Source organism: Patiria miniata, unplaced genomic scaffold, assembly GCF_015706575.1.
Source record: "Patiria miniata isolate m_02_andy unplaced genomic scaffold, ASM1570657v1 HiC_scaffold_1, whole genome shotgun sequence".
NCBI lineage: Eukaryota > Metazoa > Echinodermata > Asteroidea > Valvatida > Asterinidae > Patiria > Patiria miniata.
Window position 1 is genome coordinate 6,540,646 of NW_024037047.1, and position 27,154 is coordinate 6,567,799.

A 27,154-nucleotide genomic window follows, 5' to 3' on the forward strand; every position below is an offset into this window, starting at 1 on the left:
GGCTGATAGTTGTGTGACCTATCCTTTTCACAAACTTCGTTTCTTTTAAATTTTCAAAAGCTAGAGAGTTTTTCACTGCCCACAATGAACCAGCTTTCACGACTGCCGCAAACATAATGGGCTATATGGTTATTTTAATTAGGCCTCCCACCGGGACTATTGCTATGCGACAGCACAACAACTACCTCAAAGCCCCTGGTACTTCCCCTAAAATATCCCTGTCAACTTGAATGTCGTAGACTTGGTGAAAAGTCGGTAATTGTTTTGCGCACGGTACCTACCGGTTGCTGGCTCCACACGCACGCAAAATATCGCTGCAATATGGGCGTAGTCTAGTTCCCAGACCAAATGATGCTAACCATTGAAGTTCAATTAGCGACTTGCGTTTTCAATTTTGCACACAGCATATGGGAGTATTTTGAATCGCTAGCGAATTCTATGCCAGCACTCTGATTGGTTCAGATTCCATAGTGCATTCTTGGCCGCCATGCGAGATCATTCTCATTACTTCAAGGGTTTGTACTTTGTGTTGTAACATTACAAATTTCATTATGGGTCATACACGACTCAAATGAATCAACTTAGGGCCTTAAATCACAATGATGCATTTTATTTCTATAGACAGTTGACCAATCTGAGACTATTGGTCGTTAAATACGTCGCCAGAACTGCAAACATGTCCCTGACGTTTTGAGAAGATCTCCCCATGTAACGGAATGAATGAGTCCTCATTTGCATAGCGGTGCGCGACTGAATGCAACGAAAAAATGCACTGCATACGGTGCGAGAACGTAATCGTCAAGTCGTTTAGATAGTCGCAACCCGGCCGATTACGTACAAGTCTTATACCAGCCGCCCCGATGGAGTTCGACTGAAGTTCACGGACAACTTGTAAATACGACTATGTAACGACTTGTCATCAAGTTTATCTCGCGGACGGTCAACTTCTGGGTTGCTCCAACATTTTAGTATTCCGTACCCTTATTTTGTCCACATCGGCCAAATCAGTTAGCGCAAGCAAGCGTACTGGCACGCGCTGTACAGGAGCCTCCTAATAGTATTATCAGTTTAGTCGGTTGACTTACTTAAATGGTCAAGAAGAGTCAGTTATCAAAACTTTTTTTGTAGCAGATAAAACATTTGAAATTAGAATTACATGATGAAACACAATTATGGACAAAATTTATCTCCAGGTGGCGGTGACTCCTTTCATTTTTTTGGGGGGGGGGGGGATAATGAAGCTAGAAAGTACTACTTATTTAATCCTAACTCATGTCAATTTGTTTTCTGAATTTGGCCTCGGCAGTATTTTTATACGACAAATTTTCAACAGTATTTCGCTTTTATGCAAGAAGTACAGGTTTATTTGTAATAAAAAAAAATGGGATGATAAAAAATGTAAAACCTTGTCCTAAAAGTCAATGTTGTTTAACTATTAGAAAACAGAGCAAGAACTTCTATTCTTTGAAGCAAATTATAAAATAAGAAACCTTAGGGTGAATAAAAAAAAAAAAACTAGACATTCGCGTTTGTTGAATTACAAACACAGGGTGATCGTGTTCTCAATTATTCATGTGAGGTTGTCCAGTTAAGTTTTATTTTATTTTATTTTAATGTCAGAACAGAAAGAGAACTATATGATATTCAGCCTTTGCAGTTGAATCATTCTTTGAATTTGGAAATACAATGCACCTTTTGGGGTTTGGATAAATTTCAGTATACATTTTATTTACATGATTACCTTATTTCCGGTTTGATGACGTCACCGCAGTAGCAATGTGCAACGTACCGGTACTTATTCAGAGAGGATACTTGTTAATTATGACGTGAATAGAACTTCAAAAAATATGGAAGTTATTATGAATGTTTAAGTGTACGTATAAATAGCATCTTCACTTTTTAATGTCAGGTGATGTAAATTCAAAATTGGGCTTTTCCCTTAAGGCCCCCCCCCCCCACAAAAAGTCTCCGGTTTCTGGTATGGAGCTTGCCCAAAAAGTGGTGCGGCGACGCGGCTTTTTTTTTTTTTTACCTGTTTTTTTTTTCTTTAAATGTCGGCTGATGACTGCAAATGGTGCCCGACTAAACTTAGTGCAAATATATGGGAGTCCAGAGAGGCCACATAAAGCTTATTCTCGACCATAACCCAATCTAAAAACACGTTAAAATTGTGCAGCAGCAGGATTCCAGTCAAACCAGTGAGTTTGGCGGTTTTGAGACATCATCTTTTATTGAAAAAAAAAACTTTTTCATTTTGCCGACGCGCATGGCTACGGCGACGCGCGCGCATACCAGAAACCGGAGACTTTTTTTGGGGGGCCTAAACGACGTATTTTTTTTTATAAGCACTGTGTATTCAGTGTTGTCCCGAGTGATTACAAAATACGTCAGTGAAGAGCAAAACCCAATAATACAATCCTGTTTAGGTCTGAGCTCGATATACATTTACAAGTATATATACTTCAAGTTGTCACGCGCATTGTGGGAATCTGGATACTCATTATGGATATCGAACTCCTATCTTAGAAGCATTTCAATAGGCTATTGATGTTTACGGGGTAAGCTAGGGAAAGTACCTTGTCAAAGCCTTGCTATAATGGTCGAAGCAAGTTTTTGTTCACGCCACTCCGCCATTATTCTAACCATAAAGAGATATATGACACTGTGGTGTCTCATAGCAACCGTCCAGGGGTAGAGAAAATAACCACATCAAACCCACATCAACCCCTTATAAACAAAATTGCAACGACCAACTTTCAGAATATGATCCTCTCTTTTGTTATCGAAGTGCAAGGTGGTTCAAGTTTGCTCAGTTTTGTTCTAACAAAAGTGAACAACTCTCCTATTGTAAATTTCACTCTTTCCGGGTAAAAAAAATCCAGTTTCGACCGATGTAATTCTCTAAAACAATATTTTTTATCCACAAATTACTTTGATCGTCACTCCAAATCGTCTTGTCCCTGTAGCTTTAGAAAATCTGAAGGTTTGTGAAAACTGTAGGCCACACAGCTATCAGTCAAAAATACTTTGTGTATTGTCGGTGTTAATGGCTTTTGTAACTGGCGCCAAATAGAAAAAAAGTTAATTTTTTTTTCCGCTTAAAAACGGTTCTGACTAAAAGGGAAACTTTGGATCACCATGTCCGATTTGGAAGAACTTGGAGACCTCATTTGTAGCTGTTTGAAGAGACGACCACTCGTGGAGAGTTGGTTGTGTTTGCAGAACACAATGAGTGAAGCTACAGCTGCTGCCGTGTACACCATGGTGAGTCAAAGAATGTGTTTATGAGACTTTAACTATTCCGAAAATAGTTGTAGGCCTAACCGTTTTCACAAGATTTTTTATGTCGATTTCTGCAACATCAACTAGAGAAACTTGAAGTTCTTGTCAAGCCCAATTTGTTTTTGTAAAAAAAACAGGGGTCAATTTAATTCATTTGCTGATTACAAATGTGCTAAGCACCACAAAATGCATTCCCAAAATGCATACCATGTTTACGTATATGGTTCACAGCTATATACGTAAGCACTTCAACTTGTGCGTCGCATTTCTGTGACGTTTGACCCGGTTTGTAGCGTTGTTGGTGTTGTTGTTGTTGTTGTTGTTTACAAAATGCAGGACTTCAAATGAGTCTGGTGTGTTGAAGTTTTGCTTCATTTTATTTACAAACAGATTTACACTATTGTATCCGAGTCGTTGACACTTTGGTGCTGTGCTTCATTCCCTTCAACGTATGGCAGTAAGTACAACAAGATTAATAAAATGGAATAAAATAACAATATCGAGAGGGGCACTCTTCACAATTGAGTATTTTGTCCTTTATGCAGGATAAGGCATGCTCTTTTCTGTTTATTTAGATTTTGCTATTCTTTCAACAGGTGGTCCTGTCGTTACTTTGTTCGCCTTGCAGAATGTTGACTTTTGCGTCATGCTCTTGGCCTCAATTCTTGTTCTTGTCGGCGTATGGAAGGTAACGTTATTCGATTTTTTTTTTTTTTTTTTTTTTTTACTGTAGACTATGAGAGAGCTTAACTGGGAGATACGACTGAATGCACTTGTATTAAAATTACTATACTGTTCAACGTTTACAGAAAACAGACCTGTACGGTGGGCCAATATAATATTTGCTTGAAGAAATCATCAAATTTCTATAACAAAAATAGGAATTCGCCTAATAGATTTTCAATTTTTATAGCAACGTTAAGCATAAAACAGCCTTGTCTAGTACTCTAATTCACATAGAAATCCAGTGACTGCTGATGCAAACCGGAGATACCAGTACGGTTCTTAAAATATGCTCTCCAATTTTACCCCTTTCCAATGGGAATTCCCACTGTAAAAGATTTTAGCATTTAACTTAATAATTGCATGATTGGTACTGTGTTTTTATTAGAACACAGGCATTAAGTTGAATCTGGTAAAATGCAATTTGCAAGCTTTAATAACAAACTGTAATATAGGACCTAACAATTATATTAAAATTCGATTTTTTTTTTCTGTTAAAGGTAAGGGTGATGCTTTGTCGTGATATATTTGCTTTTGTGACATTTTGGCAGGATGGCCCCTGAAAACAACGTGAACAATGAAATTCTGAAGCCCCACAATGGGCCCAAAATGGCCGTCATTTTAGGCCACTTTTGTAAAAAGTTTATTCTGGTAACTTACTTCGCAAGTCTCTTCATCCCACAAAGTATTTTTTTAAATCAGATATTGGGGGAAAGTGGCCACTTATATGAAATAGTAAACGCACAAAAGGTGAACTTTGAGCATGCCACATGAGCAAGCGATACAAAACTCTTTCCCCCTATCTCCATTGCCAGCCAGAATGTCATGGGATATCCAACACCGGGACGGCAACATCCCTGCCAATGTTAGGAAAATCGCCCGACGCGGTATTGGAGGGGGGGAATACAGTGCTCCCTCTCTCCTGAGAAGACCAAAGTTACTCTGGTCCTAACAGGATTAAGCAATAATATAATGTTGTTAACTGACTTTTGGGTAAATGTATACAGGAGTCGAAGATTATGCTGATACCCTTCATTGGGGGTGGAATCTGGATGTTTGTCATCGAAGTGATCGCTCACATCGTCTGGATGGCTAATGTTGTACGTATGCAAATGATTTGAAATCGAACTTTTCCATGTCAATCAAGGGATGGAATGTCAAGATATTTTGACAAAGCAATTTGAAATGTTTAAATATTGAATTTGGCCCTCAACTACCCGGATCACCCGGATACACGGTCTAACTGTATGGGTGTACGCGTACGAACATTTTAAAATGCACTTCAAGAAATGACATTTGGACGGTTCTCACCTTTTCAATTGATTGTGTCATCTTTTTCTTTTCATTAGGGTCCCGGTGCCTCAAATCTGACATCAGTTTTCGTCTTCTTTGCGTCGTGTTTGCTGTTCAACGTAAGTATTCAACAGTGGTGTGGATGGAGTGAGTCAGTCAACGAAAAGCAAAATGTCCAAAATCCCGAATCATTGAATCAGGATTTGGAAGATATTTAGGACAGTCTTGAGCAAGCTTAGGAAGTTTCCATTATGTAAAGAATGAACATTGGTGAGTCGGCAGAGGGTACGTGAATAGCCATCTCCACCGCCATTTCCAGAATCAATCATGAGAGGGGAAACAAGTAATTTCTTTGCTTTTGTTTTTGCAGATTCTGAGCGTGGTCTTCGTCATCTCGCATTACCAGACACTGACTGATGCCTCAATGCCTCGCACCAATCAAGTTGGTGTGATAGTCCAAGAGCAAAGGATCGCAATTTGGCATGTTCCATCTCAATAGGCTAATTCCTGATAACATACGATTTTGGATTGAAATGTAAATAATACTTTTTTCAAGTGTTATATCTTTTTCAAGCATTTGAATCGCAACGTAACTTTTCAAGCTAGAAGAAGTAGGGGTGCAAAGGGTGTATCTTTGTTGTTGTTTTTTTCTTTGGAGCCGGGGGGGGGGGGCTTTGTAAACCCACTATGATTGTGCCTTCTATAGCCATTTTACAGGAAAATTTTTACAGGAGTCAACCGGAATCGATTCCCAAAATGTCTGAGCATGCATAATTATTTTTCACTTTATATGCAGAACAGCTTTGAACGTGGCGTACGTGCCTTGACAACCAGTTCAAACAAGTTTTCAATGGTTGCCAACTAGAAAGGCCTACTATACCAAAACACGTTTACACAATGAAAAATCATTGTGTGGAATATGAACAGCTTCCTTTCGTTCTCTGAACAAGAAAAACAACTGACAAAAAAAACTGTTTTGCAAAAGGGAATTTCCCTGAATCGTCCCTGTCTGCAGTCGAACGCAGTCAGCTGTTTCATCCATCCAAGTAATAGCCTTTCGCCGGCATTAGACAAAGCGGCGTTCTTACATTATCTTATTTTAATTTTACTTATAAAAGTATTTCAAGAAATTATTTGAGTGTATGAACTTATTTTTCATCTGAACTTACAGTTATTTGCTCTTACGTTTTCCTTACTCACCCTTCTTTCACAAATGGAAGCAACTAGGCAAAATCCGCGTTGTGATTGGTTAACCTTTCAACACTCTTCTTATTTGCATAACAACAATGAATAATTCAACAAAATCAAGTTCGAAAAGGTCTCGTGGCTTTGCCACTCGTGCATGCTGACTTAATTTTTGCTCCAGTCGCTTTTGGGCTTTCGCAGCTCGGCCGATCTAAGCCACGATGGCCTTGGCGAAAGGCTATCCAAGTAACAGTCATGCATGGCAGGATTATTCCTTTACATTAAGGCCCATTCCAAGCACACAATTTTATCGTCAACTTGGTGGTGGCTTTGGGATTTGTCGGAGGCAAATTGAAAGACATAGGATCATTTACTTTTCATGCATTTTGTTCGTTTCAAAACGCCGCTCAAAATAAAGAAGAGTACTAACGTTAAAAAGGTCTACATGTCTCACATGAATTCGAGTAAATCTGATCCACATGTATATCATTTCCTTGGAAAAGAGTAACAAGATTTTATTATTAAAAACCAGATGACTTGAACGTTTGTTTTAGTGTATGATCCTCCAAAACTTTTCGCATTGATGAGCCTCCAATCTCAATTGAGGCACAGATTTTCACTCTTAATCTACATTCTGATCGAGTCTGAAGAACTTTTTCAACATTTATAAAAACAAACAAAGATGATACCGTAGGAAATTCTTCATTTTGTGACAGCGACTTTGTTCGAAAAAGTTGTTTTACTTTAATTTGATCCTTTCATCAGATTTTTAGAAAATGTGTTCCACATAAGAATGAAGTCAAGATACAGAAACTTTCATTCCTACTTTCTAAGAAATGCTGTAGTGAAAATAACTTGCTTGGCGACCATGGCTAATTCACATACTGGACGGCGAGTCGGCGACCGTTATAGTGAGCTGCTGCTGCTAGTGTTCAAAACCTAACCCGCATCAAGATTCAGCTCAGAGAACATATATTACACTGTTTTCTCGAAAAGTGACTTTTCGAGAAAACATTGATGAAACGTCTTCACTTGTTTGAGGCATGTTTAGATATTTGACGGTATGATGTAGGCTAAGCCCATCGGACTCTTGAAAAATATACTTAACGCCCTACAGCTTTGACCGTGGCGTACGTGCCTTGACAACCAGTTCAAACAAGTTTTCAATGGTTGCCAACCAGTAAGGCCTACTATACCAAAACATGTATACACAATGACAAATCATGTGTGGAATATGAACAGCTTCCTTTCGTTCTCTGAACAAGAAAAACAACTGACAAAAAAAACTGTTTTGCAAAAGGGAATTTCCCTGAATCGTCCCTGTTTGCGGTCGAACGCAGTCAGCTGTTTCATCCATCCAAGTTCGCCGGCATTAGACAAAGCGGCGTTCTTACATTATCTTATTTTAATTTTACTTATCAAAGTATTTCAAGAAATTATTTGAGTGTATGAACTTATTTTTCATCTGAACTTACAGTTATTTGCTCTTACGTTTTCCTTACTCACCCTTCTTTCACAAATGGAAGCGACTAGGCAAAATCCGCGTTGTGATTGGTTAACCTTTCAGCACTCTTCTTATTTGCATAACAACAATGAATAATTCAACAAAATCAAGTTCGAAAAGGTCTCGTGGCTTTGCCACTCGTGCATGCTGACTTAATCTTTGCTCCAGTCGCTTTTGGGCTTTCGCAGCTCGGCCGCTCTAAAACACGATGGCCTTGGCGAAAGGCTATCCAAGTAACAGTCATGCATGGCAGGATTATTCCTTTACATTAAGGCCCATTCCAAGCACACAATTTTATCGTCAACTTGGTGGTGGCTTTGGGATTTGTCGGAGGCAAATTGAAAGACATAGGATCATTTACTTTTCATGCATTTTGTTCGTTTCAAAACGCCGCTCAAAATAAAGAAGAGTACTAACGTTAAAAAGGTCTACATGTCTCACATGAATTCGAGTAAATCTGATCCACATGTATATCATTTCCTTGGAAAAGAGTAACAAGATTTTATTATTAAAAACCAGATGACTTGAACGTTTGTTTCAGTGTATGATCCTCCAAAACTTTTCGCATTGATGAGCCTCCAATCTCAATTGAGGCACAGATTTTCACTCTTAATCTACATTCTGATCGAGTCTGAAGAACATTTTCAACATTTATAAAAAAACAAACAAAGATGATACCGTAGGAAATTCTTCATTTTGTGACAGCGACTTTGTTCGAAAAAGTTGTTTTACTTTAATTTGATCCTTTCATCAGATTTTTAGAAAATGTGTTCAACATAAGAATGAGGTCAAGATACAGAAACTTTCATTCCTACTTTCTAAGAAATGCTGTAGTGAAAATAACTTGCTTGGCGACCATGGCTAATTCACATACTGGACGGCGAGTCGGCGACCGTTATAGTGAGCTGCTGCTGCTAGTGTTCAAAACCTAACCCGCATCCAGATTCAGCTCAGTGAACATATATTACACTGTTTTCTCGAAAAGTGACTTTTCGAGAAAACATTGATGAAACGTCTTCACTTGTTTGAGGCATGTTTAGATTTTTGACGGTATGATGTAGGCTAAGCCCATCGGACTCCTGAAAAATATACTTAACGCCCTATGTTGCTATTTCCCCTAATTGCATGCCTTCTTATTTTGGAACGAACTTGACGCGTCTTCCTTTACACAGTCGGTCTAGCCCTAAATCCAAAACATATTTGAATAAAGTAGGATCAAGTGGCGGCTAAAAGTATTTACATTTTGGACCGAATTCCCCCTGCATGCATCGAAGGCTGACTGTGATAACCCAGATCGCTGGATGAGGCAAGTTATGCGAGAGATCCGGGGGCGATTTGCCAGGGACTAAGGACGGAGGCAATCATCGCGATCTCCCAGACCATTGGTACAAACACTAAGCATGCGTCCTGGCAATCAATGTTGTATCAAAGGCGTTCCATATGTTGCAAGATAATTTTGTATTATTTTGTGTGACAAGGCGTTCCATACCCGAGGTCATTTGAAAGGTCAAATAAAGCATGGTTATTTCGCGCGCGTGTAAGCTGTAGATCTGTACAGTCAGTCTGCGCGGTTTTAACAGTTGTCCAAGTATAACGATGGAGGAAGGAAAGATGTATACATAAGAAATCCTACTGGCGGCGAGGACGTAGTGTTTTTGATGCTCAGGAATCCAGCATTAATTTTGTCGTCGGTAATCGTCTGTCTGTCGTCAATTTGCAGACATTTGTTGGCTCTAATTTTACGGTCTCAAGTCAAAACTGAGTAAGTTTCGATTGGTACATGTATTCATTCACAGTGGCAATATGCCCTAAAATTAAAAAGACAAATTAGCAGGGAGAATATTAAATTACTGAGAAAACGCTTAGAAATTTTCAGACCAGTCTCATACTGGGTTTGTGCACATATCAGGGTGACAATTAGTGTGGCCTTTATTTAAGACCCATACTGGCCATAGTTCTATGGGTAATTTATGGGGCTATTTGTCATTTTGTGACCGGTTCAACAACAAAACGATCTACGTTGTACATACATTTACATTCACAGTGGCAGTTACATGGACCGTAAACTGGTCCCCGATCGTTTCGTTGTTGAACCGGTCACAAAATGACAAATAGCCCCATAAATTACCCATAGAACTATGGCCAGTATGGGTCTTAAATAAAGGCCACACTAATTGTCACCCTGATATGTGCACAAACCCAGTATGAGACTGGTCTGACAATTTCTAAGCGTTTTCTCGGTAATTTAATATTCTCCCTGCTAATTTGTCTTTTTAATTTTAGGGCATATTATCACTTTCTGATGGCTCATAGGTCACTAAAGCTAAAGGAAACAATAACAGTGATGGCCAGATATGGAAATCTTTCCCACGCAATGTACCCGAACATGTAGAACTTAAAATTTGCCAAGTTGTTATTTTCACAAACTATATAAATTTGTATTCGAAGCGCAAAATTAAAGCGATAGCAAATCAGTCCCCCTTTTTCAGACGTCTATTGTTCGTGTACTTTTTTCGTATTGGAATTTAGATGTATATATATATGCTAATGTGTGCAAACAAACCTGGAAATTACACAAAATTGGATACAGACATCTGAAAAGTGGGGATTAAGTTTCTATTGCTTTAAAGAGGGTGAGTGCATGTGTTTCTAAAGCGTAAACTGATGAACTACAAAGTCTAAATGTCATGTACATTTTTTACTCTGCCTAGATGCATTATGTTGTCCGTCTTCCGCCACAGTCAGTGTCATGTGTCGAGTTGGGAAGCACCTGCTATATTTCGGTCAAGTATTCATTTTAATTGTTTGAAGTACATGTAATTGTAATGCAATTTCTTCCCCTGTTTGTTACCAAAAGTGAAGTTTTGGACCCCAGAGCGCCCAGGTCTTCAAGACAAGACCGTCCCGGATAGACGCACGAGGGCATCCAGCAGCCAGGACCTGCACCCTACCAGGAGGGGGAGGCTGAACCATGGCGGAACATGGCAATCTCTCTGCAGGTACGGTACGCCCTACCAAAGGAAACACCACAATAAAAGCTCCACACTCATCTGCTGGTGGAGAGGTCAGTATAAAATTAAACTTATGTACTATTGTGGAGGATTGAGACTAAGAATGGAAGTATGATACAGTGGAATGTTGCTACACCGAACACTGCTATACCGAACATTCGGCTATACCGAACATCGTCCTTTGCTCCCGATTTTTGTGTACAAAACCAACCGAACATTGGTGTTGAAAACCGTCAACAGAAGAGCGAAAGTGGCTATTATTTCCCCAAGGCATAGAAGGGGAAAGCCACCCATCGATGTAGGTAGTAAGCTCAAAACTGTATAATTAAATAATTCAATAGTCGGCACGTGTTCGAAGTCGTCTTTTCAGTAACTACCAGGGCGTGCAGAGTGGAGTTATGAAGGGCGCTATTTATTGAAAAGTGAGTACCGGAGCACCGGCAGCTTAAAATCGCTATACCGAACGATCGCAATTACAAACATTTTCTGTGGATCCCGCGATGTTTGTTATAGCGTTCCACTGTACATACATCTCCAAAATGAGGCAGTGCAAGAGGGAAAAAAAAGAAACAACCGAATGAAATACCACAATTGAAGCTCCACACCTGCTTGCTGATGGAGAGGTTACCGTAAAATTCAATGCAATATTGTGCAGGATTGAGAATAGAATGGAAGTATGATCTCCAAAATGAGGCAGTGCGAGAGGGAAAAAAAAATAGAACAGAATTTTGCAGAAGTAGCATTTGGAACTATGACAGGAAGTGTGAATGTTTTGTGAACTTGCCCATGTCTGCACAAGGTTTTCTCTTCTCCGGAAAACAAGTTTAGAGGCATTTCTTGGTTAGGGTTATCAGTAGCAAAATGAAGAAGAACACTCAAGGAAATCATGATCACAGATTTTGGTTGAAAGAGTGTTCACAGTGCAAGTAAAATAAATGTTCTCAGATTTGTTTTACCTACACGAAAACAAAAGAATGTCCACAAAAGGTATGGAACATATGCATGTTTGCGTATGTAAACACCGGCAATCATGGATGTAGGACAAAAGAATTTGGGTGCAAACAATACGTCCACGATTGACCGAACGTCCACGATCTCAAATCGTGTACAAAACCAATGAGAGCTGTCGCTAAAAAGATTAGGGACAATGGGGCGTCCACGATTGCTGGTATTTACACACGTGGGTGTGATCTGATACACCGTGCCCTCTAGAGACGTGCACACAATAGGGAACAAAAGATTGTATACGTCTCCACAGGGCAATTTCTATAGATGAATACGTCTCCACAAGGTTTTCACGAATATTTAGATTTTACTCAAAAACTAGGAAGTTCCAAGGTGGGTTGATCCGTTGCAAATGGAAGAGTTTTAGAAAAGGGATATTAAGTCCGAATTTTAGCCAAGGAAATTAATTCTGGTTAAAATAAGGGCATTTTGAAACTTCACTTTCAAACTCAAAAACTTTACTACACGAGAACAAAGAAATGTCTCCACAAGGATACAAATTTGAGAATGCGTGTGTGTACATGTATGTGTGTAGGGGGTTGGGTAGGGGAGTACTTAAGTTTTCGAAGTTTGAAAGTTTACTTTCAAAATGCTCCTATTGTAACCAGAATTAATTTCCCTGTGCTAAAATTCGGACCTAATATCACTTACATAAAATACTTCAATTTGCGACTGATCAACCCACCTTGGAAATTCCTAGTTTTTGAGTAAAATCCATACATGTATGTGTCGTGATAACCTTGTGGAGACGTATTCATCTATAGAAATTACCCTGTGGGGACGTATACAATCTTTTGTTCCCTATTATACCTATGTCTTCAGAGGGTACCGTGTATTGATCACGAGAACCAAGAAATGTCTCCACAAGGAGGATACAAATTCCAGTATGTATGGATGGATATTCAATTTTTCTTCATCTCTCTTCACTCTGTGTTTCACAGCAATGACAGTTCTTGGATCCAGGTGGACCTCGTTGAGCATACAGTGGTGTCTGGCGTATTCAGCCAAGACATACTACAGTTGGTATGTGACCAAGTGCAAAGTTGCATATCAGAGGCAGCCTTCAGCAGCTGACTATGAATACGTGACAGAGCAAAACGGAGACGCTAAGGTAGATGTCACAGTGTCCGCTATTTTTGTGAAGTACTGAACATTCATTTTGGTTTTCTTTTTAGCATTTCAATAAATCGGACTTACATTGTACAACAAATTTCCTGATTTTGTTGAATTGTCAATGAAATAGATTAAAAAGTGACATCATAGCAACAGAGCCCTCATTTGTCTGGAAAACTATGAAAATTGTTTAACGTTTAAAAAAAGTGTACATTTCAATAAAATTTACCAAAAAAAGATGTCAAATAGTTTTCATACATTGAAGAGGAGTAATTCCCAAGAGAAAGCCATGTCACAGGCCCTTTAAGAAATCTGTGCTTTCCCTGACAAATGATGGTGATGTTGCTGTTTGTTTGTTGGGTGTTTGTTTGTTTGTTTTATTCCATTCATACATGTACATACATAAGCAACAGTTTACATAGTGTAATATGAATAAATGTAGTTAAATAATAAGCAGAATTAGAGTATGAATGGGGTGCCATCCAGAGAAGGACTAGCCTTCTATAATCAGAGCACCCAAAACTGTCGTCAACAATCATCATATGGTCACATAGCATTTCAACATACAAAAGTAATTATAGTATAGGAAAGGTGTATCAAGAGCACAGTCTAAATGTGATGTCATTTCAGGAAGACACTGTTCACTTTGGGAGTTTTCTGGTTAAATTGTGAATCCAAATTTTGCTCATTGAAAACATTTGTTAGAAAACGTTGCTCACTGGCCTATTGCCATGTACTGAATCAAATCACCAAAGAAAAGAAATTGTACAAATGTATGACATCAAAATATCCAATATTCTGGCAAATTGTGGTGCTGTAATAGCTGTAAAATTGTGGTTTCTGCCTGAAATGACATTACACTTTTGCATATGAGTATGCAAACCATCATAAGCATCAAAAAACAAAAAGGCACCAAAATGCCCTGAAAAAAAATGGCAAAAACGAAACTTAAAAAATAAGGTTAAATTGTACACAAATGTGCATTTACTAGGACGGCATTAAAAAAAACATACAGAGTCATATGCATTTGGAGGGGAAAGGGGGCACTTGCCCCTGTACCCCTGGAAAATAAATAATGATTCAATTTCAATCTTTGTAATAGTTTTTAGTGGTTATCTGCTAACCGTGTGGTGTATTGCTTGTGTATTAAAATAACTGACGGATTCATATTTTCCATCACCTACAAAATAACACCTACACCTACAGTGTTTACATTGTACATTGTTTTATACATACATTCTTGTCTTTATTAAGTTTAATACTGGAACATCTTAGGTTGGGGTATGGTAGTTGGGCGTAAAGGGAACACTTGGGATTTTCTCTCGGGGGAGGGGGGGGTTTAAAGGGAGTGTTTCATAAGTCCTTGGACTTCTTACAACTTCCTTATGACTTCTCTGCTTTTCATTTATCTTTGTTACTTATCTTTGTCATTTACTTTTATGTTTTGTTTATCTATTAAGTTACGTACTTTATATGTTTTCATTATGAAGTTATGAATTAAAACTAGATTGATTGATTGATTTGAAATAGTCACAGATCAACTTTGTTGCGTGCCTGATCTAAGTGAATCTCAAACAGCTCAGATTAAACCTTTTTTCCTCGTAGTTTGTGGAAATGCACTTGTAACTTTGGATGTTGTAAGTACAGTCGAACCCTGATAAGAAGAGCACTGTTAATAACATCCTGCTTATAAGAAGGAAAATGTTAGGCCCAAAGTCTTTGTTCCCTTTGTTTTCCTGTTTTCCATTACTGATAATACAAAGTACCTGTTATAACAAGGCAATTTGTAAAGTCCCAAGGACCTTGTTATAGGTGTTCGACTGTATACATGTACAGTGCTAGCAATTCAACAATAGTCTTGGAAGAGTTTATTTTAATGCTATATAGGCCTATCCATTTGAAATTCGTGAAAGAAGTCGCACATTTACGAAAACTTACATAACAAATGAAAATATGAAATCTCATACTTTAGTCATAGAGCACAGTAAACACCGGTTTCTAAGCTACATATCATGTGTTGTTTTATTCATACTTGTTTAAATATTACAGCCGTCGTAACTTACTTTTGGCGACCAGGAGAGGGCGGGATTCCAAAAGGTGACAAAACAACTCTTATCACGCTATTACATGTTATTTATTATTTTGTAGATGCATCCCAAAATGACAACATATAGCAGGGCCACAACGACATTAACTAAACTGATTTGATCGGTTGAAGTTATGGCACTTAAGTTGAGGGGTGTGCCAAAGTGGAATATTAATGAATAATGTTGACAGACAAAAGGAAAAATGAATCAGTACTAGCTGAGATTTCGCCCAAAGAACTCATAGTTTCTGTCCGCCGGAGGAAGCTCTACTGCGTCGGGCATCTGGCCAGAAAAGTGCTGGGGAGTTAGGAGCAATGATCCTAGAAGGCAAAGTAGAGGGGAAAAGATCAAGAGGTCGACCCAAAGCAACCCGGAGAGACACCAAAGGACTGGACCGGACTCGGCATCCACACAGCCATGCAAATGCGATGTGCCAAATATCGCCAATCTTGGAGATGTATATATGACTTGAAGCTTTGCATGGCGGATAAGATAAAATAGAGGAAGTTTTTGGGTAACACCATGTGGAAAGGAATCTCTTCTTGGAAGAAGTGTGGTTCAGAAAAGAACGGGTTGGTTGAGTGCAGAACTCGACGTTTCGGACAGTGTTCTCTGTCCGTCCTCAGGAGGGTGAGTGATGGGATGTGGATGACGCTGGAGGTTTTATGGCTGTGCGTGTGCAGTGGGGTGTGACTTTGAGATGTATGCAAAGTTGGCTTCCACCCATCCTTGTCAGAGGATGGCACCGGATAGGATATAGGATAGGATTACAGATTAATCCCCTAATACAGGGCGAGTCAAAAAAGCGAAACCCAAATGTTGGGCCTATTGTTTTAGGGAAGTTTTGCAAGTGGCACTTTCCAAAATCTATGATATGAAAGCCCAATTCAAAAGCTTTCTTTTAGTCTAAGAATTATTCAAATCACTCATGTATTTTTCAAGTTAGGGAATTTTAAACACAACCACCGTTTTAAAGTTCTGTCCACGGACCACAGAAAAAGTTGTGCGTTCTTTCAGCAAAACGAAAACAATTCACAGACTTCCCTATGTGATTTGTTTTCGTTTTGCTTAAAGAACACGTAACCTTCTTGTGATCCGCGGAGTCGCGAACAGAACTTTAAAACCGTGCGGTGGTTGTGTTTAAAATTCCTTAACTTTAAAAGTACACGAGTGAATTGAATGATTCTTGTACTATAAAAGAAAGCTTATGAATTGGGCTTTCATATCTTAGATTTTGAAAGTGCTACATGCAGAACTTCACTAAAACAATAGTCCCGACATTTGGGTTTCGGTGTTTTGACTCACCCTGCACAAAGGCCATCGTTGTAGAGGTCCCATACTGGAACAGTTTTAAGTTTTTTTTATAAAGTTATAGAGTGTATACTTAATTAGATCCTTTATAATTCTAAAATAAAGATAACAGTTCAAATTCTAAAATAATTCTAAAATAAAGCTGGGGGGGGGGGGGAACGCCCCCCATAAAAAGTTAGTGCCCCCCATTCACCCCCCCCCCCCCCCCCCCCCCCCACACACACACACACACACACTGGAAATTTGGCATCCGGAGAAAAGCACAGCCGTATTAGTAGCCATGATGAGCCGGAAAAACATTAATAAGTCGCTTATTCCGCGATTTGTGTGTATTTTTCACCTAAAGCCGCGGTGGCTGTTTATTTTATCGTCCGTGGAAAGCGAATAGCGGTAGTTATTGTCTAACATTAACCATGATATATGTTTTGAACAGCGCCCCATGGGAAGATGGTGTCTAACCCCCCTTTCCTTTATTTGATTTTACTGAGGCCGGGTGTCCGGTGAAAAAACACTGTCTACCTTTCAGCACAGATGAATTTTTTTTTGCTCCCCCACGCCCCTCTAGGATGAGAACCCTGGCTACGCCGCTGCCCCCGGCCCCGGGTATAACGTCCGTGGTACGCCTCGCGTCCCACACATTTTGCACACAAAAGTACATGCCAGCCTCCAAAGGGAGGGGCGCTCTCAATATATATATATAGTTTTCCGTTCGATGACCACATTAAACCTGTTGTTCTGTCTTCGTTTCCTCGGACCATAACATGTATAACCCGCACTTAATCAGACCCTTTTGTACCATGCAGGTATCATGCCCGTAACATGGATACAGACAGTATCTTCGACAACAGTGTTCCCTATTATAAGCCTATACGACAGTGTTCCCTATTATAAGCCTATAGAGTTGCAGTTATACCATGCAGTATAGAAGTTACCCTTGGGGTCAAAAGTCGCTTCGGTATGTTATCTGGCATTAGAACGATCGTGTTGCCCTTAGCAACGAGTTCCCCCACAGAAGGCCTTTAGCTGGCTCCCCGTGTCATGTATAGTAACACGGGAAAAACGGTTACCAGCAGGGGTGGACCTTGTACCCCTTTAGTACACAATAAAGTCAGGTAGCGTTGTTATTAACCGTAGCAACAGACGCGTGTACATTATTTTTTTTTAAAAACTTTTGGAAATTGTATTTGTTTCGTCAAACCTGAAGAAAAAGTCGTCGAAATATGTGGGATCTTGACAGGTAAGTTGCCCTCAAATGTTGGTTGTGATCCTCAGGGAAGTTCAATGATTATAATTGGCCTAAATTAAGGCCTAGTTGACTGTTGAATGGGCTAGCTATATAGGAAGTAGGAACCCGCAGTAGGCCGATGTATACATCATGCAAGGGACCAGAGTAAAGTACAAGTATGTCTGTGTCCATGGTAGCCTATATAGGTCTATGGGAATTATTTTACTGGCCTCGAATAAAAAAAGTTTACGAATTGTGTGGAAGTTTCTTTTGCCGAAATAGGAAGCTTTTCTCTTTTCCTAATTGTATATTATTATCAGGCCTATTGTTGGTTTCAGCGTGGGGCTTACAAGGTAAATGTCAATTTTCTGGAAAATAGCTTACTTGGTCTCCACGTACGTCCTTCAATGTATAAAGCTAACTATTCACAATCTGGATTGTGCTCTTGCAGCAGCGAAGACTATAGAGATTAGTTTTCACAGGAAAATGGTCTTTGCAGTTTTGTTTAAAAGGCTTCATATTACAGAAGCCGATTGGGTACTTTTGAAAGGAACCAAATTATATTTGTGCAAACGATATGCGGTCAGTGTTTTGTTTCCGTGAAGTGTTTAAAAGGTTTATAGGCCTATGTGATTATCAATTTGTTGTATTATTGAAGTGTGATTTTAGGGGGGAGGGCAGAGTGCATGACCCTTGAAAAAAAATCGTAAGTTAGGCCCCCAAAAAGTCCCCAAAAGTGGCGTGGCGACGCGGCCTTTTTTTACCCGTTTTTTTTTCTTCAAATGTCGGCTAATGTCTTATTGATGCCCGACTCAATTTAGTGCAAATATATGGGAGTCCAGAGAGGCCACATAAAGCTTATACTCGATCATAACCCCATCTAAAACACGTTAAAATTGTGCAGCAGCAGGATTCCAGTCAAACCAGTGAGTTTGGCGGTTTTGAGACATCATCTTACATTGAAAAATAAAACGTCTTCATTTTGCCCGGAGCTGGCGATGGTGCCGAGCCAAAGACGTTATAAACTGGTTCGGGCTATTTTATCTTGGCGCTCAGTTTTAGCATGGAGCTATAGCTCCATGGTTTTAGGGAGCATCATAGCCCGGGGACAATAACCGCAAGTTCCCAAGCAACTCATGCTGTCGGAGCTGGTACATGGTAATAGATCGGGGGCCGGGGGGGGGGGGGGGGGGGTGGGGTGTCAGCCTAGCTGGAAAGGTAACCAATTTTCATGTATGCAGCAATGATCCACATGCATACCAATGTAAGGAAATGGACGTCTGCCGGGCACACTGTGGTTGGTATGGTCAGGAGGGCCATGAGAAAGGGGCCACAAAATTGAGCTAGATCAGCTGGTGAGTTAACCTTATGAAACCTACTATCAAGAAAGCGCTGGACTTGAAAGACTGAAGAGTCTGGACTCTGCAAATCTTTGGTTTCAACCCATCTACATGGTCCCAGCAAACCTCCGAGCGTGCGAAACAGCGCAAGCTCTCGCCCTTCGGGCAGAGAGAGAGACGTCAACAGAGACATTTTGAGTGTCACCCATCGTCAGCCTGGGGATCATTATGTGGGCTATAGTTATAGTCTTACTTTTACAGAGTCGATCACCAATACTCTAGCAATAGCTTTAACTTAACGGACATATAGTCAAAACTCACTGAGTTAATGGGCCTACTTGTCCCGAATTTTCCCTATAATGATATAGGCCTACTACCATCAGGGGGTTCCCAGGCCATGCAAAAGTGCGGCCCATCTCGCGGTCATATGCCCCCTCGAGATGAAAACAAAACTGCCCCTCAAACGCACACAGGAAAGCGCTATGGTCTCCTCTCTTGTAATGCAACAGTGCCCTTCGAAAGCAATACCCCTCTTGCAATAATAAAACTTGTGCCCCTCTCGAGATGAAATTGGCCTTTAAAACACTAGTGCTCCTCTCGCGGTAACTCATCGAGATGGAAAACTGCCCCTCGAAAGCACAATTAGTGCCCCGCTCGCAACATAAAAACTGTGCCCCTCTCAAGATGGAAGAGCGGCCGTCTCACGATAAAACGATATGGTCCCGGCATAGGCCTAACTAGTCAAATTCAAGTGCGGACCCAGAGGGGTTACTGCCTAGGTGTCCTGGAGGCCGAAGGGCTCTCTCAAGTGAAAAATTACTAGAACAATGTTGAGACTATTTCAGGAATAATATGCCTACAATGTAATTTTTTGAGTAAGGGGATTAACACTTTTGAACGCAAAAATTATTAAAAAACAGAAGTGTGGGCTAGGCCAATATCAATGTTGTTAGTAAATGTTGTTACGGGTAACATGTATTCCTTGCAATGTTAACGGAAATAGTTTCAAAATTGTCTCCTCTTTCACATGGACGGAAGGTGCCTTTTTTTTCTGGTGACACCCCGACACCCCCCCCCCCCCATCCCCCGTTTGAAAAGCAAGTTCCGCCGCCGCTGCTACTACTAGGATTGATCGTCTCGAGCAATTTCAAGTGAATCATGCTTCCTTTAATTTTTATTGGTATAAAAGGTTTTCTTGATGTTTCTTTTTAAATTTTATTTTCAGGGGAACTTTCTGGAAAAATCGCGCGCGTTTTTGTTATTTTTATGCTTTTCCCGTCAGTATATGTATGGAAACCATCACTTGGTGGCGTCCTACAAGACCGAAGGCAAAATGGCCCCGCCGGTCTCAAATGCCGGTGGTCGGCCTTGGAAACGGCATCAATTTTACTCGAATTAATTTGATTCATCTGAGGTCCAGTACCGCATACAGGTAACTTCAGATGTAGATACAAATGAGGGACGTTCCGGGTAAAATGTTTGCTAGTAAATCTTGTTATTTTGGCGTTCCTATTTCGGGCTGTGTTCGGTTCGGTTCGTGGTGTAAAGGCCTTGTGCCTACGTCTGCACACGTGCCATGTGATTGTTGTTGCTCACGCATGCGTCAACCCAAATAAATCTCCCACTTTCGCGCGTGCGATTATGATTTCGGTGGTTTTTAAAGCTTAAAGCCATTGTGACTTTGTGAAGTGAGTATGTCAACAGCTTTCCTTTTCACTCTTTTCACAGGTGACTGACAATCGTTGGTGGACGGCCAACTTTGTTGTGATCCATTCCCTGGTGGCCTGAGGTGTGTGGCTGACAAGTGAAGCAGAGATCCAACAATGGGCGGGGTTGACTCGGGACATGGCAGGGGGTGTTGGAGGTTGCTGCTCCTTTTGGTCGTTGTGACCAATTTCTGGAGGATCTCATATTCCCAAGGTAATAATGGTAATCCTTACTTTTAGGACACCTATTTTTTACGAGTTCTGTTCAAAACTGACTTTTGCAGATGACTGTCCAGTAGGCCTACCAAAGTGACTTTTGCAGGCTAAAGCAGTCTTTTTTCTTCATATAAACTCAAGTTACATGTAGTTGTAATTTTGAAAGCACTTTCAAAGAAAATGTGACTTTCCTACCTTTTTTCGCAGCCAGACGTGCATGTTGTAGTTCTCACAACACGAGTGAAAGCCCTACATATATGAAAGCCCGATGCTGATTGGCTGCTAAAAAAAATAAATAAGTTGTTCATTTTTTATCAGCTAATCAGCATCGAGCTTTCATCGCATTGAGCTTTCACGTTTGCCATCTTGGTTTTTGAGTCTGTTTTCTGGTTGTCATCGTCGTCTGTTACCCCTTAATTTCCCTCATAAATCAAAGCCCTGCCCTCTTTCCACAAAATTAAACCTGCTGATATTCAAGAAGGTGTCATTGCCAATTGTTCAGATGTGCCAAGAAATATCAGAATGTCAATTTTTGAGTGTCATTTAGTCAATTGTTTTGGTGAGTCTTTCCCTTCCTATATATAGGAACGGGGTCCTAAAAGTAAGGATTACCGTAATAATTGCTTTCTTCAAAATTTAATCTTTGCAATGTTACTTTACACGGTTGATGTAGGCCTAGGCCTACTCTGTTTTTTTTTCTTCAAAAAACAAAGTCAATATTCTAATGACAATCCTAAATAAGATGGCATTGGCAGTGTGTAGGCCTATTTGACAGTGAACCATCTCCGATTGTTTTCAGTGTTGTGAATTTATATGTGAAGTGGCTTTTTGGGGGGAGTTGGGGGGGGGGGGGTTCCGCGCTAAGGCAAAAAAAAATTCTTCCGGTTTCCCTACCTAGCCTTTTCTGACAGCCCTAACCCAAATTTTTTTTACGGGAAAAATGAGGAAAAAACACCCAAAACCATCAATTACTACCTTTTACCCTTGACTACACGCAGACGCCTCCTCATGATCGTACACACACAAAATCAAAAAAAAAAAATTTCCCTACCTTTCTACCCTATTTTTGAATGCTATGTAATCGGAAGCAGAATTTTTTTTTTGGCCTAACATTGTCTTTAAGACTCGTGTTAAGGAAATGTGAATCAGACCTAAAATATCACAGTTTTGGACTTTATTTCCCTTTAAATAAATCCCCAAGAGCCACTAATCAAAAAGAGACCATGAAATGTTTTGCAATTACATGTAAGTGTACGATTCAATTTAAAACAGAAGATGACTCTTAATTTTATGAGAGATTAAAAAAAGTGGCATGGGCTGGGACTCGAACTCAATCTGCATCATCGTAATGACTAGCCTATTGTGCCATATCCAGCACATGTTCGCTCAAATTGGCATGGTAATTAAATATCTTTTATGGTGTAGGCCTACTTGTATACATGCATCGGTAGGCGTGCATGAGGGTGTTGTGCGCTTTCTTGAAAATCACGCATTCTTAAGAATGCGCATGCACATTCTTAGGATTGCGCAACTGGATCCTTGCGCAATCTTCGCCAAAAAATAACTCTTCCAGATTGAGCGCACATTCTTAAGAATGCGCAACAAGATAACGGTCTTGTCGATGCCGAGCACCGGCTGCGCTTGGCAAGTCTAGCTGCATTCTCGTTCACTGATTCTTAATAATTATACTGTTGCATCGCAAGGTCACTTACTTAACGCTGAAAAGTTGAGTGGATGTCAAAGTATACGCGTATTGGGGGGGGGGGACCGGGAAAAAAATAAGAGACATAATAATAGTGTATTTGAAAGAATTCTGATTTTTGGGATAATAAAAGAGGGGGAGGGGGGGGGACGTAAGAATGAAGAATGTGGAGAATGAGAATGAATACTGCGACATCCCATAGCGCTAATGCTATTTTCCGTTAAAATTGCCACCAATTAATTGTTCACATTCCCACCATTACGCCGCAGAGCTGGATTCTATCTAGTCAAAAGAGCAATTTTGGCAGCTTCTGGACATCTTTTTTTTTTTTTTTCGTGGCATGCATATGATACATGTATACAGGGACTTGTAACTTGTCTAGCCTAAACAAAGCACTTCCCAGACTAGTTCCCAGTCCTCCGTTATTACAAAACTTCCCATAGTGGGCAGAAAAAAGCAATAATAACAGGTTTAATTTGATTCAAATTATCGTAGTTGTACGAGTACAGAAGCATGGAACATTTTCTTTCCTCTTTATATGAATTATTTCCCTTTTAACCGCTATACATTTCATTTAACATAATTATGTCGTGCCATGTTTGTTAAGATTGCGTAAAATTCATAAATTGCGCACGTGATATTCCCACGCAATCTTAAGAATGAGCGCTCATTCTTAAGAATGCGTGCTCTTTCTTAAGAATGCGTGTGCATTCTTATTATTGCGTGATTTTCAAGAAAGTGCACAACAAGGGCGTTGTACGATGTGCTGGATTAAGAATGGACAAAATGCGGGACTGGTTCACGGTAAAATAAACATTTCATTTTAAGACGAAATGCCCCAAAAAACAAACCAAATGGCGACCTCCTTTTTTGTGTGTGAGGGCTGCATATCTGTAAGGCTAAAGGATGGAGGGGTTTTAATGTTAGACAGGGGAAAATGCCTTTTTCCAAAATTTTTTGATGATTTAAATTTTTTTTTCTGAAAATTTTTCATGAAATATTTCCCCCAGAACTTTTTCAATATTTTTTTTCTGGATGGAAGTATTGATTCTAATATGACACAATTCAGGGATGCCGAGTTCAGAAGGGGGGGGGGGGGGGGGGGGGGGGGCTGGACAGCAGTCTTGGTGAAGTCCAAAAGAGAAAGGGATGTAAAACAAATTCACTATTTTCAAAAACTGGGGTTTAGGCCACAGCCCCCATTATGTTTTTTTCATGTCTAACACATAACCCTGAACACTGTCTGTGTTCTACTCGCTCTTTGTGCGCATCATATTACTTTATATTTGGATAGTGTACACTTTCATTTTCCGGATATAAATGATCAAGTCACATAACGAGTCCTCGCACATGATAAACCATGCAGACAGTCCCGGCCTGGCACACATAGGGCCTGATTACAATAAAGGTAGTGTAGATCATTTGCAGCTATCCATAGAGTAACTCACAAAAATATTGTTGAAGGCTTTCTTGGTTTAAAAATTGTACAGGCAATAGGCCTAAACTCCCTGTGAAATTATTCTTTCCATGCTGTCATTTTGAAGGAGACAAAATAATCAGTAATTTCATGGAGTTAGCTAGTTGTTGAGCACCTGTCTTTTGATTTTGAGCACTTTTGTTGCTTCGAACGAAAAAAAAAAAAAGGCACAAATGACAAATGACCCTACCTTTAAAGGCCTTGTAATATTTGTGCTAATAGAGAAATCATCATTTCTACATTCCCTGAGCCGTTATTTTTGAATTGAAGAGTCGGCCCTATTTTTTTTAAAAATATGTTGCACGCACTCTCTTGGGGTAAGCGTTAATTTTTTGGGTTGGTGTACAAACTACCATAGACTACCGGGTACGTGTAGTTCTGTGTTAATATTACCAAAGAGAAAGCCAAGAAGTTGGGCTTTTGCCTTAAAAATTTTGACAAAATTCATCTACATTTGTATGCGCTTATAATTATTCCTCCATCATGTCCATGGTATGCGTATGTGTACGAGTGACTTGATTTGAAAAATAAAAAAATTATAAAGTGTCTGTTATCATATTGGAGTACCAGTAAGTACTGGCAATATGTGCCTTCTGTGTACATTTTACTCTTGATGGAAAACAAATGGAACCATTTGTCAAGACCCATTGTCCTCCACGACATGAAAAAAAGATAGTTGCATCGGTGCCCTTTGTCATCCAGAATTGACTGTTTATACGGTATCCAAGGCCCGGGGGTCAAAATTCAAAAATGAAATTGAATGCGGTTGTTTACTTAACAGATGTTCTGTACACAGGCGGATCCCTGAAACAAAATTGAATTAACCGTACTTTGATCTTGAAGCCAAAGGGGAGACAATTAAAAGCTCCTTAGAAAACGTTTTGTCATCGACCATTAGGATCTTTGCTGGTAGACTGCACTTTATCATTGCCGATAACAGGTGCAACGTTAACGTAGAGGGATGAGGGTTTTTTGAAACTTAAAACTTTGTATCCAGTTTTACACACTCCAAGGACACATTTTTGAATTATTAAAAGCTTAATGCACTTAGCGGAGAGCCCTCTTCTAAATATTAATTTGTTTAGTTCTGACTTTAAGAAATTCACCCTCTCCCTTTTAATATTTAAACAAATTCTATTTAAAAAAATCCAGAATTAGTCCTTCAGTGAAAATATAATGCTACATACAGTACATAATTCCCGTGTCCGAGCTAAAAATGTTTATAATGAAAACCATTTAAACACAATGTGTTTTTGCCGATTCAAGGAATATATTAATTCAATAAATTTGAAGCAGTTTCTTAAAAAACTAAATTTACAAATTTCAACTCAGTACTATGTAGATATAGGTACTGTATCATACCTTTTGAGAAAACTGTGTATGCACTTCATTTTTCTCGGTGCAAAGCACAGATTTCTGTTGAAAGTGCAACGATTTGGTCCTAACCATGGCGAGGAAATGATGGCAATTCCTTTTTTTTTCTCGAAAGTGACATCAACGAATGCGTACTAGACAAAATGATTTCACAGGATGCACAAGATGAATTAAAGGGAAGATTCAACATTTGCAAACATCAAAAAACGAAATGATCAAATTATCACAAAATACCTTACTGAATTGTTAGGGATTGACAGTCTAAAGCATCCTGTAAAATCGTGGCTCCTGGTGTGCTGACTTTTCAAGAAAAACTGTATTTTTCCAACGCTGGTCGGCCGACCAGCGTTGGAAAAAAACTGGCTTTTTTCAAAAACTGCTCCTATTTTTTCATATTATTCCGCATTTTCTTTGCAATAGATTACAGAACTGTGAAGGGGTACAAACCTGCTAGAGTGATTCTTTGACCTTACAATACCCCAAAGTCTTTACGTTTCTCCGTTTCATCTTAAGTGGAGTCGGGGAACCAGACTACAAGAAAATGATAAGTTCATGGTTTTCCCAGCAAAAACAAGCCCAAAACGTGAAACAAGTCAGTTTAACAATATTTGCTATAACATATTAATCCTCCAAATCCATTTATTTCTGAAAATTGCAGCAAAAGCAAATGTTGTACATTCCCTTTAAGTAGGATATTTTATGATATTTTGATAGTTTCATTTTTGAATGTTTTTAAATGGTGTCAATTACTTTTAATGAACCTTATAAAAAAAAAGAGATTTGATTTGAATGACCTTGGGAAAAAAGGCGGTTATCTGTGAAATAAATCAACTGAAAGTGTGTTTTGCTTTCACTTTTAAGGTTTTGCTTTCACTTTAACCTCAGTGTTACAGCAAATTTTGGGTTCACATTTTGAACTAAGACCCCTAAACTCAACAGTGTCTTCCTGAAATGACATCACAGCAACAGCGCACTTGGTTACACCCTGAAAAGCTTGGCACATTTTTAATGTTGAAAGAAGTGCAATATTCAATAGAATTAACCCCCCCCCCCAAAAAAAAAGGTGATATCAGATAGTTTTCATTTGGTTAATAAGAGGAGTAGAAAATTGCACAGAATGTGTTTCTCAAAAAAAATTCATCGAATGGACCCTTTAAAGCTACTGTGATTCGTTTACAACACTCTGTCCATAAACACGTAAAAAAAAGAAAGATAATTTTTGGGGGTTATTTTACCAGTAGATATTTTAGTTAGCATCTGCTTTATAAATATAGGCCTAATACATGTAGGTCGAGAGAAAAAAAGATATGAAACAAATTTGTTAATGCCTAAAAATTGTGCAGGTAGGTGGGTAGGAATATACAATGTAACTTTTGTAACTTTTTTTTGTAAATTTGTTTGTCGGTCCCTTGTGCGTTTACTCTAGGGTACCTTTGACATTGTTCTGTTTGATTAACCTGTTTGTTTATTAAATTATCTAAAAGCACACAAAAAGACTTTCAGAGAAGATTTTTTTATTATGACATTTTTGGCCAAATACATTGTACAGCAATAAAAAGGAGGAGGTCGGTAATTTTGGCCTTAAAAAATTCAAGGTACA

General features: G+C 39.3%; 3 protein-coding genes across 3 annotated transcripts in view; all 3 read left to right on the forward strand.

Moving 5' to 3' along the window:
* The first annotated feature begins 2,880 nt into the window (after positions 1–2,880).
* On the forward strand, positions 2,881–6,030 carry LOC119721071. The gene is made up of 6 exons (XM_038190994.1): positions 2,881–3,264; positions 3,673–3,739; positions 3,879–3,970; positions 5,013–5,105; positions 5,355–5,417; positions 5,669–6,030. Exons 1-6 carry the CDS (start codon positions 3,139–3,141, stop codon positions 5,795–5,797), a joined length of 570 nt encoding a protein of 189 aa, XP_038046922.1. The 5' UTR covers positions 2,881–3,138; the 3' UTR covers positions 5,798–6,030.
* Positions 6,031–9,527: 3,497 nt separating this feature from the next.
* On the forward strand, positions 9,528–14,636 carry LOC119721157. Its single transcript, XM_038191022.1, has 3 exons — positions 9,528–9,749; positions 10,845–11,051; positions 12,945–14,636. Coding segments are annotated over exons 1-3 (417 nt in total). The 5' UTR covers positions 9,528–9,748; the 3' UTR covers positions 13,154–14,636.
* Positions 14,637–17,651: 3,015 nt separating this feature from the next.
* Positions 17,652–27,154, forward strand: part of LOC119721165 (mucin-5AC-like) — a 47,454-nt gene continuing 37,951 nt past the window's right edge. Inside the window, exons 1-2 of the mRNA XM_038191035.1 lie at positions 17,652–17,751; positions 20,808–20,999. Of these exons, the coding sequence (XP_038046963.1) occupies positions 20,903–20,999 (97 nt within the window). The 5' untranslated portion in view covers positions 17,652–17,751; positions 20,808–20,902. The remainder of the gene's footprint in view (positions 17,752–20,807; positions 21,000–27,154) is intronic.